The 19,243-nt window shown below is 45.3% G+C and overlaps 1 protein-coding gene across 6 annotated transcripts in view; it reads right to left on the bottom strand.

Annotated features, from left to right (window-relative positions):
- Window positions 1-5,222: 5,222 nt before the first annotated feature.
- Window positions 5,223-19,243, bottom strand: part of Pi3k21b (phosphatidylinositol 3-kinase regulatory subunit alpha) — a 34,669-nt gene continuing 20,648 nt past the window's right edge. For 5 of the 6 annotated variants that reach the window (XM_072005906.1, XM_072005907.1, XM_072005905.1 and 2 more), the window contains 11 exons: window positions 18,563-18,851; window positions 18,171-18,269; window positions 14,877-15,062; window positions 14,638-14,766; window positions 14,336-14,543; window positions 14,021-14,254; window positions 13,611-13,935; window positions 13,267-13,514; window positions 13,017-13,193; window positions 12,684-12,938; window positions 5,223-12,592 (listed from right to left, as the gene is read on the bottom strand). In XM_072005906.1, the coding sequence (XP_071862007.1) occupies window positions 12,295-12,592; window positions 12,684-12,938; window positions 13,017-13,193; window positions 13,267-13,514; window positions 13,611-13,935; window positions 14,021-14,254; window positions 14,336-14,543; window positions 14,638-14,766; window positions 14,877-15,062; window positions 18,171-18,269; window positions 18,563-18,851 (2,448 nt within the window). In that variant the 3' untranslated portion in view covers window positions 5,223-12,294. The remainder of the gene's footprint in view (window positions 12,593-12,683; window positions 12,939-13,016; window positions 13,194-13,266; window positions 13,515-13,610; window positions 13,936-14,020; window positions 14,255-14,335; window positions 14,544-14,637; window positions 14,767-14,876; window positions 15,063-18,170; window positions 18,270-18,562; window positions 18,852-19,243) is intronic. The other variant, XR_011800128.1, reaches the window with a different exon arrangement.

Below are 19,243 nucleotides of genomic sequence, written 5' to 3'. Positions count from 1 at the left end.
GGTGCTCACAGGGGAACGCACACCTGCCAGCACTACTGGTCTCCGGGGTGCACGCGCGAAACGCGTACCTGATTCGCAGGCGCAATCCCCGATGGCCACTCGTATCTATCTACGTTCGCGTCGTTCGCGCTTTTCCATTCTATTCTCTCTCTTCCTTCCTTTTTTCTTCTCTCGGATGCTTTTTTTCACTTTTGCAGGTCGAGACAACGACGTGAGACCGCGTGAGTTCTATCTCGTTCGAGTAACGAACGCATTAGTCGCGATGCATTTTTAAGGACCGTCGTAGCTGGTAGTCCAGTGCGCGTGAGATTGTACAGATGCCCAGCTTTCGAGCGTGCAAAGAGTTCAAGGATAGCAAGCGAAACGACGCTACGTTGTTTCAAAGAATAGGGACGTTGTTTCTAGAAGACCTGACCGCAAAGTGGACAAGAAGAGAGTAAAGAACAATGCGGTACTTTTCCAACAATTCGAAATGGAGCACAACGATACCCGCGATCGTTAAAAATTTCCAACTATGCTGTTTTCTATCTATTCTATATATGTTTCCTCGTGGAATACCCTTTCTCTTACAAACGGATGTCGATACGATGTAAAAAATGAAGAATACGCGTTCGCCACGTGGTGGAGCGCGTAGGCGCGCTCGTACTCGTTGCGTGTTTCTTCCTCGTAAGTTTGATTCGGCCCGATATCGGTGTCCGTAGTTATTGGGCCGGCGTGCACATCGTGTCGACCGTGTCGGTGTGTCGGAATCGAGCACGTACATTCGGATGTTCGCCGATGTGGCGGTACGCGTTGTGCTGCTGGCGTACGTGTCGATGTAACACGATTCCACGGGAGTTCGTAGAAACGACAACGTCCGAGCGGATCCGAGGGATTCCGAGCGGAGAAACATCCCCTGGCCGGGGGGTGGCCAGGCGGCCGACCAGCCACCGACCCACCGACATCCCTCGTTCCTCGTACGCGCCGTTCCTGACCTCGTTTCGCTCGGTTTGTCGAGGTCGGTTACGCGGAAATGCTCGTCGAACCCCGTCGAACCGGTCCACCCCTGAAAACCGGCTTAACCCTTAACCATCGTCACGTCGTTCCGGGTTGTCCGCGATCGCACTCTCATCCCGCTACTAACGGCCTGCGAAAGGGATACAAGATGCGAGATAATACTTCTTCGACAGTTTCACCGAGAGGTTGGCCGAATTTCTCGTTTGCAAGCAGCCACTTGTTCGCCGCGAAGTTTCTCTATATTCGACGAAGCTGAAGATGGAGAACCAATCTACGAAAGGTTGTGAAATTTTCATGGTTGCGGGAACGAATCGGGTCAGAGACAGGTTGGAAATTTTAACCGGTCCATCGTCGTAGCTTTTCGGTTACGCGATCTTAATAAACGATGGAGGTTGTTAAGTATCGTGATCGGTTAAGGGACCCGATGAATATGAATATCGAACAAATTGATAAAGTTGGAGGAAGCTAGACGTTCCGAGGGTTGTTCGCGGTGACAGAAACCATAAGCTCGTCTCGATAATTTCGGCCAGCGCAACGGAGTGACCGGTGTCATCGTCCGCGAATCAAACATTATCAATTAGGAAGGGTGATTGCTGGAATTCACGGACGACGAACGATCGAGATGCGCAGCATAATGCAGAGGCGCACGGTATTATTAATTCTCGTCGCGACGTCCCGAAAATCCGATATTCGAGTCCGCCAACAGAAAAACGCAACTGACTGCGCACCGGACCACCGCATAATCGCGATTCGATTGGTCGCGTTAAATACAACCGAACTAATATTGACGTGTAATATTAATCGAGTTTTATGCCCGCGCGGTGTAATTATTTCGTTGTTCGCGCGAACGCCCTGTATGCCGACTCGTCGCTCGGCCGTTTAACGCGATCGACGTTGTTTCTTCCGTGCAAATCTCGTACGTTATCCGCGGAAAAACGACGAACGGTAAAAACCGATACGAACGGCGAACGAACTTCTCGTACGTCAATAAATCGCAGGATGTTGCTAGATTTCAAAAGATTTTACTGACAAAGCTGAATCGCTGGCTGGAACCAGTGGTATAAGCGCGCCACTGGTCAGACGAGAGTAGTACATTCGATAGTGGTAGAAGTTGGTGGCTGGTCGGACGGATCACGTCGGTTGCAGGGGAGTCCGAGTCAGCACTTATACGAATAATCAACCCAGGCTGCTCTTACTCGGAGTCGAGGAGAAGTGCGCGTAAAGAGAACCTTATTCCGCGTTAATTGCCGTGTAATTTGAAGAAAAGGTAACGAGTCCAGGCGAAAGACGAGGGGGAACTTGAGATTGCCCGGAGAAGAAGCAGAACGCTTCTTGCAAGAACGTGCGGGTTGCTCGTTCTTGGGAAATCGCTGTTAGCAATTTGATCGTTTAAAACGGTGAACTGACGCCTTCGAGACGACCGTTCGTTTTGGACGTTTGTTTCGAGGACACCGCCCGCGCAATCGTAAACCGACAGACCTGAAAAGAAATCTGAAAAAAGGTCGATAGATCGCGGTCACGCGATACGATCGTGTACGATTCTGACGTAGGAAGCTGTTCGCCGAATTCAGTGATTTAATATAAGCATCCGCGAACACCAGGTTCGTGATTTATAGTCGTGACGCGTGGCACGGTTGAGTTTCGAGTCGTGGAAATGTCTCGACGAATCGATTTCGTTCCGACGACTTATTCCGCTGGCCGAAAAGACGGACGGAAACGACGACTCGTAGCGACTCGTAACGATCGATCGAATGACTTAAAAGCGGAAAATTATGCAATCGGAACGATCGTAAATTTCGCGGCGATAAATTTTAGTGGACGTCGTGAACGGAAGCGCGGCAATCTTTCGCTCCATTTTTCGAAACGAGGCTCGAATTCTGTTCGATTCTACGTTATTCTTCCGCATGCCGACGATTATTACCGCGGTTCTAAAGCGACGCGACGCCTCTGATTAAAACGCGAAGTTAGTCGCGTGCCAACCGAACACTGAGACCCGCGTGCACCGGTATCACGCAAAGGTATCGCGATCCAACCATCGGAATGATCCAGTCGCGAAGAACAGGGTGCAGTGTGCTGTAATTCCCTGCTCGCGATCGAACTGCCATTTATTTTACCCTCTAATCACAGTCGATGTCTCCCTCTCTGAAGCGTAAGGTTTGTATTTCTAGATACTAACTGCACTCTTGCGTCGTATACCCGATGTAAACTTGTGCTATAAAGCCGACTCCGTAGAAAGAGCGAAAAGAAAAGCAAAAGCGAACGTGCGCTCTCGTACGACTGTAACCAAGGAACGGAAGGGGATTCCGTGAATCAGTGTCGACGCAGTGATACTTGGAGGGTGCATTAGAAATCAGGTTTAAACGAGCTGTAATATATTCAGCGGTGTGCCGCTGTATCGGGCGACGAAACCGTCGAGGGGTCGGATGCATAGAGAACTCGACGATAGTCAACGTCGGTCTGCGGTTACAGTGAGTAGAAGTGACAGCCAGTACCTGCATAATGACTCGACTGCAGCCGTGCAATGCGGCGCGCAAGCTCGCTACGCGATGCACACTGCCAATCGGAACGTTGTTTCGTCGCGTTAGATACACCGACACGAGCAGCTAGATTCTCCACTACCATTGCCTCTGCCACCTACACCATCGCCACGGCCATCGTACGATCACCAACCGCCGCCGTCGCCACCACCGATCTCTATCCTCGCAACGATGTTAGGCAGGTACGTCTTTCGAACTAAGGCACGCGATTCTCACGATTTCTTTCGAATTCGTAATTTCGCCGCCGTTAATAACTCTCCCACTCGGATTCGACTTGGTAATTTCTTGCAACTCTGCTCGCGTGTTAATTTCTCCCGTTAGCTCGTATCTGAAACAACGTCGGATCGAATCGGTATGCAACGCGACGGACAACGATTTCCTCGTATCTAGATTGATATTTTGACATTCTGTACTTTACGAGCCTCGTGATTCGTTGCCTGGCAATTTCCGAAGGACTGTTACTGGGAGGATCGTTACTCGTCGGATGTCTCGGATCTGTGGAAAGGAATAGATTTGGTGACGAGTTGAATTGCGAAATAACATGGAACAACAGAGTGTTATAAGTAAAACATATTAATCATATGCAAATATAAATGGTTTTACATGGTAGAACTACCAAATAAACGGTACAATATGAGGATGACCGTTGCGCGAAAAAGCGAGTAAACATTCATTGTACCACCAGTTTTCATGCACTTCGACAGAATCCGTTAAATTCCACGTGCCCCATTAAAACCGAATATATTTATACGCGTTGTTGTTCGAAAAACAAACGAGATATATTCGCGGAGAATTTCGTCGACCATCTAAATCGTTCGTTTCCTCGATCAGTCTCCAACTGGAGACGACATCGAAATAATCGAGCCGTTATATACCAATCGCAATTTCGACAGAATACCATCGCAAGCTGTTCTCCCGATCCGTAGTTCGAATAGGAAAAAAAAGAAAAAAATGCAAATCGTATCTCGGCCCTTGGAACGCGAGAGCATTCGAATCGCTGGAAAATTTTTGCAAATTTGTAAAACGCGCTGGCGCCCGCTCGGATTGCACCAAATCGTCGAACGACGAACGATCCCGCCACCCGTCCACCCTCGCTCCGACCATCGATCGCAAGCGCATGAAGACAGGTCGGTCCGGTAATTAAAATTTGTATTCTTTGTAGTAGTATACACTTTTACTGCGTGCACACTCAATCACAATATATGTATGATGCTCTTGTTGTGTTACATGTGTCTGTGTAGGTGTCTTCGTGTCTGTGTGCCTGCACATATATAGATATATAAGTACACATACATAGATCGTTCTAAGATCGCGCATGCCTCGGCGCATATATCTATATACATGCACCGTTTTTATAATATTTCACTTTTTTTTTTCCTTTTGTTCTTTTCCATCGTCTCATATACTTATGACAATAATAGTATATTTTACATGCAAAAACAAAAAGTTTTATCACAGTGGGACAGCATACATTCGTTAATAACGTAATAATTGTATATCGATAACTTCTTCTCTGCCTTCTTTTGTAACACCCTCCCCGTGTAATCCCCATCCCATAAGCCCCAGGTATCCGAAACCCACCCCTCTCGATTTTTTCTCACTCCAATCTCTTCCCTCCCCTCCCCTCCCTCTCTCTCTCTCTTTCTTTCTCTCTCTCTCTCTCTCTCTCTCTCTCTCTCTCTCTCTCTCTCTCTCTCTCTCTCTCTCTCTCTCTCTCTCGCATATCCGCGAAATAGAATCCATTCGCTGAACCGATTCGTTTAATGATCAGCGATTATCGCCTTGCAGCGCAACCACCACACGATCGTGCTTTTTCACTTGCATACAGACGCCCCGATGTCCACCGACACATTTGCGTCTCACACGATACCCGGCCACGGAAAACGAAGAAAGAAAAAGACTGGCAAGGATCCAAATGGACGTACACGAAATCTGTCGACGGTCGAACACGATTTTAAGACGGTTTCGCGTGCGACCGATCTCTCTCTCTCTCTCTCGCTCTCTCTCTCAAACACACACACACACACACACACGCTTTATTTCAACACAGACGATCGATAGGAGCGAAATCGCCTCGAAACCGTGCTCTCGCGGTTCGAACGCGTATTGTATATTATAGACGGTCGAGATATCCCCCCAATTGGGATGTATCGTGCTTTTACTTAACTGGCAAGAGATCAGAGTTGGACAATATTTTATTCGGCGAACGTTGTCCTCGAGAGCGTACGCGAATTCCTCGACGATCCATCACGCGCCAAGAATACGTTTTTACGTCGCGCATATTCGCAACACTTTGATAAGTGAGCAGCCACGCTTACCGGTGAATCAACTTCGATTTATACACACGGTCATCTTCGGTTTCGTTTGAACTTCAAATGAAAAATTCGTTAGAAAATAACGCCCAATTCTGTGAATTTGTTCGAGCATATCAGACGAAGATAGTTGCCCTTGATAGGTAACGCGATCAACGAATTCTCCTCCCACCTCTTTTCTTCAGTAATTTTAGGTAAATTGCGAAGATCGTTACACGACATTCTTGCGTGATCTTCAACATTCTCGCTCTTTAACTTCTCGCATCTTCTCAAGCATACACACGCTTTTCTCGACAGACTCTCGCACTTACTCTTGGAATCGTCTTGTTTCCCCGATCTCAGCCATTTCTGGAGCAGAGGCGTCAAGAGATACTCCGATTTTACAATTTACAATTAATTCGTTATGCCTAGGGTAACAATATATTGGTCTACGGCGATCCTTCATTCTTTCCACTAGTTTCTATTTCCTATCGGCCTGTTTGTTTCTACTTAAATCGTTAGCATTGACAAAAGAGAGGAATCGAATCCATGTTTCATCGGTTTACTCGATAAAAGGACGTATCGTAACGCTTAAATTACTCGTTTTCTCCGTGTACAATAGTTCGTTAGGTAGTTTAAATATCTCGTTAGTAACTGGAACCTGAGAGTTTTGCCCATAGCTAAACCGCCAGAGTAATATATTATTTATATATATTGCTGCAAATATTAGAAAAAGAGTGTCGACGAACGTCCAGAGAAACTGTTCGTCGTATCCTCTATATGAGTTTTCCAAATGTCAGGAAAAATCGGCGCTCGCATACTATTACAGGAATCGCTATTTATGTATTAGAAATTAGGGTTTCGATTATGATAAGTGTTATCGATACGATTTGATTATCAATGTTTCGCAGAAAATTTCTTTCTTTATGTTGTAAGGCTCTTCATTTTGTGACGAGCACACCAGAACGTCTCACTAGATCGATCATCTCTTGTCACTCTTATCTTTTCTTTTGCCGTCGTACAATATATTCTCGTTGATCGACGATTCGCACCGTACGAAATATCTCGTCCCTCTCTGTTCCTCGACCTTTCTACTTTCTCTTTCTTGCATGCTCTCTCTCTCTCTCTCTCTCTCTCGCTCGCTCGCTCGCTCGCTCGCTCTCGCTCACATATCGCACCTGTTCAACTTGTAGAAAAACTAAGGCAACTTTACACGTTATCTTCTCTCATCGCGTATCATTCTTTTCTTTTCTCTCCCTAACCTTTTTTCGCCCCCTTAAAATTCTCTCTTTCCTCGATTCTTCAATCGCTAAACCATCCAACGATTCTCATCCCCTTTTTCAACCATCGATCTCGTTTCGATCCAGCGAGCACCCGTTGAATCGCCGACAAAAATCACGGTGCCTCGTCCAGTCGATCCGATTTCTCTGTAGTTCTCCTCGTATCTTCGAATTTCTTTTGGTTCCCCGAAATTGACTCGTCGACTCGACGAGGCACGACGGTCGGCACGCTGGCACAAATGTAAAAAAGGATATCGATCGTTCCAAGGATCATCGGACCGAACAAGTGTTGTGAAGGTAACACCGTCGTGGAAATGGTCGAGCGTTCGCTAAAGTTTCGGCTCGCGAAAGAAACTGTTGGATCGGTCCCGCCGAGAAGTCCACGTTAATTTCCAAATCATTCTCTTCTCCTTCTTTTTTTCTTCCCTTTTTTCTTTTATTATTAGTATTTGTTTGTTTATATATATATATAGATATATATATATATATATATAAAAGAGCCTCACCACCATAGCTCGGATATATTTCTATGTACATCGTGATGTGACACGTGTTTTGTATCGGACAATCGACGTTGCCTGACTCTCTCTTTTTATTATGCCATAAAATCTCAAACGAGGACTCGTCCCCTTTTCGAAAAATACAAAAGGATACCGCGAGAGATCAACGTCTCGCGGTCGATCGTCATCGAGTCTACGTGAAAAATCGACTCGGATAGATCGGATATAGCCCACTCCGTACAGTGGATTAAATACGATCGAGGTAAATCAAGTCCGAACGACAAATACTTGGAATGATTCGGTCTCGTCCTGTTTCGTTCATAGTCGCAAACATAATTTCCTTCCGTTGCCACGGTAAATTCCCTCGCCACTACGATAACCATTGAATATTTTAATTTTCTCCGATTACCAGTTCGTTCCATGTTCGTTCTATACACAGAGTATTTGTTGCACTTAATTTACCCCGACCTTGGTTTCACTTGCGCGCGAGCATCTCGCGTTCTTTCTTAATCTTATTCGCCTCCATCGATGCTCCAAATAAACCGCCTGCGATCCAATCTATCGACGTAAACGCGTGCACACGATGAAAGAAAGAAAGGACCGGTCAAGACAGGCCAATAACGTTTTTCGAATATGAGCGCGTGAAAATTGAAACGATTCCAGTCGATGTTGCGCAGCCGTTCGCGATCACGTTCCGATCGAGCGATGCCAAAGCGAATTTCGCTCGGCCTTAAAAATAGAAACGTCTTGTGTGTTCGGTCGCGCTTATTAATTGTCGGCGCTTGTCACAGACAAACGCGGACGTTATTACAAAAATGAGGCCTGGTCTCTCCCTGGAAAAATTATTGAACGTGCGTGTGCACGCGTGCACGTTGCCTTTCATCGACGATATTCGAAAACGCACGAGCCTTGCGGATCTCGCGTTCCACGATACGCGTCTTTTCTCGTGGAAAACGCGATCGTCAAGGTTTACGTACCTTCGAATGGTACACCACGATGCTACGATATAATATATGTATATACACATATGTATACAACATACGCACGAATATATTATAAATAATCAATTAAAGGTTTGTTTTCAAAGTAAGTAAAAATATATAGATATATAATATATATAATATATATATGTTCATATATTTTTTTCCATTTTTCTCAAATCATTCTCCTCTTTTTCATCGTACTTCCACGACATATACTCTTTCGCCAACGAATGTATCTCGTATCTTTTTTTCTTTTTTATGTTTTTTTTTTTTTATTCTTCTTTATATCTAACTCACTGTTTGTATTTCGCGCACAAGGGCATGCATTTGCGCGCACTTTGTTTACGTGTGTTTATATGTGTTTGATAATGTACGATGGTCGCGTGTGTGTAGTCGTGTACTTTTAACTCGTGTAGATTGCGTTACTCCTGCTCCTGAGAAAGGACGACGAGAGCGAGTCGCGAGAAACCCGATGGATCCCGTTGGAACAAGCAGCCAGTTTGTGGTCTCCCAAACTCGAGAACCAACTACAAAAGGAGCGGTAATGGTCGTGGGTTTCGATGATCTCTCTCTACGCGCGTATCTTTTATTTCTATTTGAAAATTTCAACGAGGATTCGACGAATCCGATATTCCAGTGAATGTTCAACGCGGATCTCGAACTCGTCGCCGTTACAGCTGGTTATACCACGTAAAAGCTACGCTTCCCGTCATCGGATCGCACGTTTCCGTCTGCTTCGCTGTCATTAATTATTCGCGGCAAGTCGTGGCTTTCTTTACCATTCTAATCGGCCATTTGAAATTATAATTACATGTTTAATTCCGCTGTCGATTCTATCGTAGCTCTTCCTTCTTCCTATCGACGGTATAAACGCTGTCTCCGAGTTTCTTCTCTTTGTGTTCTCTTTCTATCTTTCACAGTCGTGCGGAATGATAAAGATAAAGACCTATGTTAGAATCGATGAAACACGTCGAACGATAAGCGGATTAAAATGCAAAGGGAACTATCGACTTCCGAAAGCAAAACGTTCAATGACTTGAATAATCGAAACGTTCAAGAAGCGGGCGACCCGGTGACGTTGCGATTGAACAACGATCGAATACTGCACCTGTACGCGATTGGACGATCACGGAATCTACAATATATGAGCCTATCAGCGCCAGGGCACTTAATTTGTTTTTCTCGTATAAAAAACCTAAGCTACCTAAATCTACGTAATTCGAAGCTTTTAGGATGAGCAACGAGCCTTTCCCTTCTTTAACAGTCTGTTTTCCCCCCTTTTGTCGCTTGCGTCTCTGTCCACCTTTCTTGCCAATCCTCGAAATTCATCATCCTATACCGAACAAACGAACGACCAAGAAAAGAAAAAAGAAAAGAGAAAAAAAAAAATTGAAGCTCGTCGCTGCTTTCAACTCTTTCAAGCTCGAGATCGTTTCTCGCTCGTCCATCGATCCATTACATTATATCGGTTCAGTTTTCTTTTGACTATGCGGTAGCGAGAATCACGCGGGATGAAACGAGAACAGGAAGAATCGTCGTTTTCGACTCAAGTGACCGCTACAAGTCGTGAAACCATTGTTCGCGTGGATCGCCCTCGATACACTTTTACGATTACGGACCGCAATGTAATACGTAAAATTTCTCGAGTATCGATTCAATCGCGACCGGTTCAACTGTGACTCTTCTCGTTGCCGTGCCAACCAACGAGACTACCGTTACCTTTTGAGATCATTCAAAGAGTACAATGAGCTTTGATATTTAAAACGAGAAACAGATCGACCCTGTTCCACACGTTTACGAGAACGTCGCGTTCTGCGTGCATAGATTTTACCGGTATTCGGTGCAATGGGAATACGGATAAAATCGAATGAAAACGACGTCTCGTGCCGTTTCAGGGCCTGAAATACATCGAGTCGAATAGAGAAAAGAGCGCGACGAGACTCGTAAGACTCTCGACACGGCGCACAGAAAAGAAGTACCGAACGTAAGAAAAAATTACAATTAATAAAATCACGATTAGCTTTTGCACATTCCGTCGCAATATAATTCTACCTATATTCGTCGAAATCGACGCGCGTATTAAACCAACGATCACACGCTTCGTAAACCTTAAAGGGAAAAAACAAGTAGTGATAGAGAAGAAAAGCGAATTGTAAAAATCAATTGGAAAATTATAGACACAATATAATATATACATATATATGTATATATGTATATACATATACATATACATATATATATATATTCTTTCTCGGCAATCCGAAATCACAGACAATATGTTTAACTTTTCGAAAAATGATTTCCCTTTCTCTCTCTCCCACTCGCTCTCTCTCTCTCTCTCTCACACACACACACATACACACACACACACTCTCCCTTAGCACGCACACTTGTTTCGACACGCGTAGTAGCCTATACAGATCTGGCACAGCACTTGAAATCTAACATATATATATATAAAAAAGTTCCCGCGCATCCGTGAAAAACTTTGTTTTTGTTTTTTTTTTTTTTTTCTTTTTTCTTTTTCGTTGTAATGAAGTTCGTAAGCAACGCGGGCGGGCACGTTTTAAATCGAAAATCGATCGGAAGTAGCGTGGATCGAATTGTCCGAAACCAGCCTCGTCGTCCAGTTGTTCAACCGTGATTGATGCTACTTTAGTATATCACTACCAAAAACATTCCGTAAGCATCGAAAAGGCTCAGTTATATGTTCTATGCGACGCGTTCTAATTATATACTCTAATATCACTGTTGTAGATCTTAAACTTCGTGAATCACATTCACAATAAACGATGCCCGCGCGTATCGCGTACCGCGCGTCACACAAACGGAGGTCTGGGAAATATTCACAAAAAGTTATCGAAGAAGTCAGAAGTACAGCGGTCTACGAAATGTGTTGTGTTTATCCGTTAGCCCCGAGAAGAACGGATGCGTCCATCAACCTTAGATTAGTATCAAATTTTTACGAAATGCAACTACCCTGATTACCAATCGAAACTGCGAGTAGTTTGAGCGTGGTCAGACTTATGTTTCGTTCTGCTCAATCGTATTTGTTTCTTCCATCAAATTGCCTGTAAGACTAGATATATGCCTCTGTTACTCTGACGTATTCGATCGAATAAGTGCATCTTGAAAAATGCAACGTATCACGTTCCAACACCCAAACGATTCTCCCTATATCGAAGATACAAACTGACAACAAAAGATCATTTCCGTACTCAGGGTCTCGCAAACGCGCTCAAGTAAATTTTTTCAGTCGATCATCGATAAGATCTGTCAAAAAGGTCTGTAGACCCCGAGAAAATTGTAAAATCTATGCAGTGTGGTCCTGTAGACCGAAACAATTATTTGCTGCGCCACGGTAACATACGTATATAATTATATTATAAACTATAGCTTCTGAGAGTTGCTACCGCTACCAATGTTTCTCCCTTCGTTATCGATACCACTGTACTTTGTTTAAGGAAGCGTTTACCTCCGACCTATAAAAATGGAACGATCAATTGTCGCGTCTTGTTTTCCCCTAGATAATACCACCGTACCGATTAAAACGAATAGAAATTTCACAGGGCCCTCCTCGAAAAACCATTTGTCATCGCCTCGTTAATTTCCAATTTCTAAATCACACCTCGACGCTGATCACGGAAACATTCATGCACACGTACATCGTAATTAATTCTGTAATTCTATTGATCGACACACCAGCATTACGTGTGCGTCATGTAATGTTGATTTTCGAGGGGACGTGTTAGCTGTAATTGGTTTTGCGTGTGCATTTTCATCTGTAACTGCATTTGTTGAGCCTGCAACTGCGACAATGCGGCGGGCGAGGCAAAAGCTGGATAAGCCAGAGTCGTGTTAAGACTCTCATTGTGTTCCTCCAGGGAATTCTGTGCGTAATGTAGCACCAAATGTTTCAAGCTCTTGTGGATGTTGTACGGTTCAGCGAATCCAAAACCACGTTCGGTACCATATATTATGCAATGATTCACTGTACCGTTACACCTGCAACGAATAAAAAAATCGATCGCAATCTGTCTATGTCGCCAACGTTGATAAAAAGAAATTCAAAAAAAGAAATGATTAATATACATACATGATGGAAAGTGCGTATTGTCCTGTTCTTGATGTTCGAATAAGGAAAGTACCATCTGGTCTCTCAGCGAGTATCCGATCGGCGTCGGACCGAGAACATTCGAGATATAGCCAAGTCGTTTCGTCGGAATGAACTTCAAGATCCACTTCTTGAAGATCTCCGTACGCCAAGTCACCCAACAAAGGATTCGACAAGGAATGATTTAGCACGAGTTGGCTTATTTTATTCTGTTTCATACCGTTCTTTTTCAACCATCTGTAACGCGATAATAAAACAATATTAAACCGTAATTCTAAATGGACACGTAACAAGTCGAAAGATCAGTATACGTACATTAGATGTTTATCCCTTTGACGTACGAGTTGCAATAGCTCAGGTTTCAATTTGTGCATTTCTCTTTCCAGAGTTCTATTGTAGGCGATCTGTTCCTTCAAATTGCAGTCCAACTGCTCTCTGCTATCTTCTAAGGATTTCAGTCTTCGTTTTAACAACTCGGCATTATCAGTTAATCTATAAACATAGTCGGCAAATTTGCATACACGACCGGAAGTGCGTGGGAACGTAACTATTAACAAAAACTCACGTTGATATTTCATGCGGCTGAGCTTCTTTCTGAAATTTCTCTTGCAATTTCATTTGATCCTCGAACATTTTGATAGCCTCTGAAAAAGCTTCTAACGCTTGCCGTTTCAACTGGACCTCGAAAGACGTTCTATTGTACAATTCCGAAAGTTCCCTATACTCTTTCAACGCGTCGGTTATCTCTTTATCAAGTTCGACATATTTCTGTGCAACGTTCGCCATGTCCGTTGTACTTGCAATTTCATCGTCCTAATCGAAACAAAAGACTCGTTTAATTCGTATTAGGAACTAAATTTATACTAAAACTGTCACTATCAAACGCAATAAAATTTCTGCAAAAATTACCTGTTGAAACCGGGATATAGGGTACAACAGTTTAATGTCCAGCGTGGAATTATACTGCGTCAGAGAACAATTCCTGTAATGATCCACCAGCTCGATAACCGAATGAAAGTTATACGGCTCCGAGAAGCCATATTTTCCGTTCCGTTGACAAATCTTGATAAGCTTGTTGGTCCCACCTTTACGCAACGTCAATGTGTATTCCCCACCCTTCGAAGACGCATCGCGTACTAGGAAAGTGCCATCCGGCGAATCAATCATCTTCTCGTTCACCTCGTCCCTCGTGATATCTCCCCAATACCATTCAGCCTCCTGAAGCGTGCGTGGCCTTCCCGAAACAAAACATATAGCGAACTATAGTAACCAGAAATACAACGATTGTATAGGGTGCGTAAAAATAAACGGTCGTTTACCTGTGGGGTTGCTGCTGAGACTCCTTGCTTTCCGAGACTGACACCGTTCGGTCCATCGAATTATCCTCGTCGAGAACGGAGAACGGATCTAAAACTGGAAACTGCGGCCTCGAAACTTTTCGCGGTGGTAACTGGGGTGGGCTCGCAAATTGAGGCAGTCTCTCGTTCCAATCACCATGCAACAACAACACCTCCACTATTCGTATATGCGCCTCGATATTATGTACTATTTGTCTGCAAAACGAACGACCGGTTATTAATGAATTTGACCAGAGAATATGTCAAAGCGATTACGTAAATCTTAAGCGCGCTTACACGATCCGTTCCCAAGGAGGTCTAACGAAAATATGACACAGCACTTGTATAAGGATTGTGGGAGGTTCCGTGTAACCCCTTCCGTGTTGTAATTGACAGATACGACAGAAATGAGCCATCAAGTGAAACAAAGTACTACGGTGATGATCTGGAAGTTCTGAAACGAGCTGTCCCAGACGTGCTGCACACTGCTCGTCGTTTTTCGTATCTGTATAGTAGAAGAAGGAATAGACAGACGTGACCTGCACGATCCATGATTTAAATAAAGCGTTATTACTTTGATGCCCGCTTACGATACTCACTGGATGCTTCTATAAATCTGTCGTAAAACTGTACAGGAATCACAGGATCTGGCAACTCTCGTAGGAATTTTTTCAATACGCTCGCTACGCATTGAGCACTATACGAACTTAGATCAGCGTTACACACATCTGAAAAATCAATGACGAACGTGACTATTCGAACATCAACGATATTGACACGCAAACATCTCGGAATCAACATAATCCCGCAATGAGAACTGAAAATAAACAGAATTTACCTTCGTTTAATTTTTGCCGCAGTTCCAAAGTTTGCTCGTTGGGAGGACTACTGTGGTAGACTTTGTACAGATCCAGCGTGCTGTCCTCGAATGCCTTCTCCTCCAAGACACTAGTGCATCGTTCCACCAACAGCGGTGCCGAACGCGAGGAGATGTCGAATTGCGAACACAGGCCAAGACCGAATACTGTAAACGATAAATTCCTAGTTGCAGACCGCGTTGAACGAGAATCGATACCGTTTCCAGTAACGAGAACAAAAAAGGTTACTTTTCACCGTCTCGAGTTCGTCCTTTACCGAACAGCCGGGCATAGCAACAGGGTATTTAAAAAATTGTACGCCCATACGATCTATCAGCATCAAATCGTACCCTGGCGACGTTCAAATGAAAAAGGAAAAAAGAGAAAGAGGAAAAAAAAAGAACCACGAAGCTCTACCTTTCACTGTTCTATTTATTACCGCGGCCTCTAAGTCTAAGAAACTTGGTCGCTTCCTCCGCGCGAGCCTCTGTATGCGCGCGTGAGAATTTTTCAACCAGCGGCCGATAATAAAACTTTCATTTGTTCGATACATACGCGATATCTCTGGTTTGTGCGTTAGCTAAACGGTCGCGTGACCTCCTTGACTGTAAACGATACGAGTATCGCACACGATCGTCTCTATCCGGCGATAGTTCTGGAAATGAACGACGTCGACGTGGGCAATGATGTGGACAATGATGCGGACAACGAGAACGAGAACATGGACGAATACGAGGAGGAGAATGAGAACGATGCCGGAAGGATTTCGCGGGACTCGAAAGCGATGCGAATCGGAGTAACGCGCGTGTCAAAGAGAAGAGGAACGAAAAGAAAAAAGTGGAAACAGGTGCACGTGGAAGAGGTACACCGTCCGAGTCGTTAACCCACCCACCCACGACAGGGGAAATAATCGCGGAGCTAAATTAATTGGTCGTATAAATTATTATACGTGGCGGGGAACGCTCGCAGCGAAGTTGGAAATACCGGCGAGGGAGGAGAAAGAGCGTTTGCTTCGCGAGGGAGCCGCGAGTTTGCCGACATCTGCAAGAGATTCGTCCGTTTTTATGGACATGCTGGTAAGAAAAAATTCCTGACATCTCACAGACGCATTCCAGACGACCAGAGACGAGAGACACGTAAAATCGTAAAGAAGCCGGGGAGAGCTGATGGCGAGGGAACGCGCGTTTCAAGGAAGCGGTGACTCCGATTCTCGCTTTTTCTTCCATTCGGTACGATCGGATGAAAATAATCGGGTCAAAGGGGAACGTATGCGTGTACGTTTCTGGAATTACGTAACCTCGTTGTTGTTTCGCCGAAACATTCCACCAACTATTTTCTGCGTGGTCGAAAAGGCTAATAGCCAGGTACCAGATTCTACGCGTCCTTCGATCACCATTTCGGTGTGCCCTAGCCTTTCCAGTCTCGATACGCGATCGACCAGATCTCTATTCTATTCGATGGTTATATTCTGATTCCTTATCTGCGCGAGAATGCGACTCAAAGCTCGGCCACGATCGTATTTTCGAACGAGCCGCGCGACTCGAAGCGACTTATCGTCGATACCGCATACACCACTTGTACAATCAAAGGCGTGTACGCATGCATTATAAGAAGGAGACCAAGAAATAGAGAAAGAGAGACGAAACGGCAGAGAGGAGAGGGGGCGGTAGGGAGGGAGAGAGAGAGAGGAAGGAGTGGGAGAGATAGTGGAGGAGGGAGAGGGAGGAAAAGAAGGTGAAGGAGGATGAGACAGAGGAGGAGGAGAAGACCGAGAGAATTTCACACAGGAGAGGTAGGAGGGGAAGGAGAAACAAATTTATTTTTACGACCGCGTTAGCGACATTTTGTTTCTTCACGAGTAGCCTATCTTTCTCTCTGCAGGCTCGAGGCGAGAGAGACGGCAGAGAAAAGTTGGAATTAAAAGGCATGCGACGATATTCACTGTATATAAGGTATCGGAATCGAAGGTGGCGCGTCGTTGGATGGAGGTCAATACGGAAATTCGATATTCGTCACGGTTGTTCGACCGGGCCTGGACAATCGGTTGACTGGTCACGGGGTCCCCGAAGGAAAGCTGCAATATCGGCGAACGGCGAGCGTATCAGCGAGCATACCAGGGAACGCGCGACCGGCGCCATAGAATTCGAAACGAGGACGTTCCAATTTTACGAGCAGTACGTGGAAATGCTTTTATTGTCAGGCCCGGCCGCTCGCGATTCTTCCACGTTCCTCCTTCGATAAAACGCCGTGCAACCTCTCTATCTCTCTCTCTCTCTCTCTCTCTCTCTTTCTCTCGGCGCTCGAACTCTTGCAAGCATGACCAGTTTCTAACGAAACAACCGCGTTCATATATCGCACTTTGCGCGTGTGAATTTCATAAATAATGCGACCACGCGGAGACTTCGTCCCGCGGCTCTGACCACTGGCGCCTTTCGCGATTCCCTGCCACTCTCCATATATAGTAGTTGCGCATCGCGTGGACAACGCGCGACGCGACCGACAACTTAATGAAACTACCATTACCACTCCTTCTTGGTTGGACAACCGACACGCATTTACAAGCCCAAGAGAGCGCGTGAAGTTCGGAGGACGATACCGATACGTACCCGTACCCAGTCATGCCGCTCGCTCGGTTTTATCTATCATGTGGCCGTCCGCTCGTGCTCGATGACGATTCCGAGAGTAGCCACGGAATTTCTCGGAAAACCGTCTACCTTCTCGCGAATGCGTAAACGCGCGTAGACGAACCACGTGTCCGTCAACTTTCATCGTCCGTAGGCGTCGAACTCGGTATGAAAGCGACGATGATGCTCTCTCTCTCTCTCTTTCTCGCGGTCAAATTCGAGGAAAAGAAAAGAGCAAAGAGGAAAAAGCGCGACCGATGAAATAACATTTTCTCCCCTCTCGTAACCTGGTCACCAGCGATTTCAATCGAAAGACGCATGAATATTTAGTTATTCAGATATTAGAACGACAAGTAATGCGCCACATCGTATGTCCTTGCTACAAACTTCATAATCGACTCCGGCGCGCGATTGCAAAGCAGTTCCAGCGTCAGCGAACACGTTTCTGATGCAATCCGGGATAGTCAACTAAAAGACATCTGAATTTTTAAATTGTTTCCGTGTTCCGTCCATTAACGTAACGAAGAAGTAATGGGCGTGTTACGACCAAGCCGTACCAATGTCACATTACGAAACTGGAAGCTGGCACACGCGTATGCGTGCGTTGTACACAACGTACGCGCGATCACGCTCTCTGTACACGCCACTTACCTGGAGTAAATCTATGGCTACGATTTTCCGAGTCGACTGGTATGCAGTTGGAGGGTAAACCCGTTGCTGTACAAGTCCTGTGAGCTACCAGACCGCAATCTATCGCATAAGAAAAATAACACGATTACGATATAAGTAGGCCAGACGATGGAAAACACGATTAAATCCCAAAACTTTAATGGACAAATCTTTGTGTCAGCGCAGCGCCTCGATGTCTCGAAACCTCGATAGATACTGATTCGCCGACCATCCCACGATACGCGATAGCTCCAACTAAGCGCAATCGCGGTGAAGTAAAAAAAAAGCAAGAGGAGAAAAAAGGAAAGGTTTAAGAAACGCTATCTCGATATAGATTATCAGGCCATCGATGTGTATCGATGCTTCACACGTACCCAGACAGAGAAAGCCTTGGTGCAGCAGGCCCCTCAGGTATTTATGGCACTTATCGCACTTCTCCAATACGCTAAAGCTCTGAGGCATGAGGGTGTGCGGCGAATTGCCGGTGGCTACGGAGCCGCTACCACCGGTGATCGCCTCGTTGACCACGGTACCGGCGGACGAGTTCGGCGTAGCCGCGACGGCTGCCTCTGACAACGTGGCGCTTGCAGACGTAGCATGACAGAGCTCCTCGATGCAGGCTAAAATGGTCTTCTGGTGGAAATCATCCTTGATGCCCATATTCTGCGAACAACAACATCCGAGCATTGTAACGAGATGTCCGACGCTAACTGAAACTACCGGATCACGGACGACGTTCACTTTCGCGTTACGTCTCGTCTCGTAAATGCATCACCCACCGATATCTTCAATTTTAAGGGGGCTGTTTGTCACGCAAAAAAGGCATTTCCTCACGGCGAAGTACAGTTACGAACTGACGCGCTCGTAGCAACAGAAATATGGCTGGCATAAAAGTGTGTTCGAAAGTTCCCGCGCGAGAGGACTGAGATTCAAAGAATCTTTTACTACCCACTGTCGCACCTTCTCTTCTCGCGTCTTTTTCAAGCCAGAAAACGAGCCGTTTTTTTTTGAGAACGACGAACGTGACCTCCGAAACGATTTGCGATTTTTCACGC

The sequence above is a fragment of the Bombus fervidus genome, chromosome 6, assembly GCF_041682495.2.
Source record: "Bombus fervidus isolate BK054 chromosome 6, iyBomFerv1, whole genome shotgun sequence".
NCBI lineage: Eukaryota > Metazoa > Arthropoda > Insecta > Hymenoptera > Apidae > Bombus > Bombus fervidus.
Note: the sequence above shows the minus strand (reverse complement) of the source record. Positions and strands in the feature narration are given on the sequence as shown.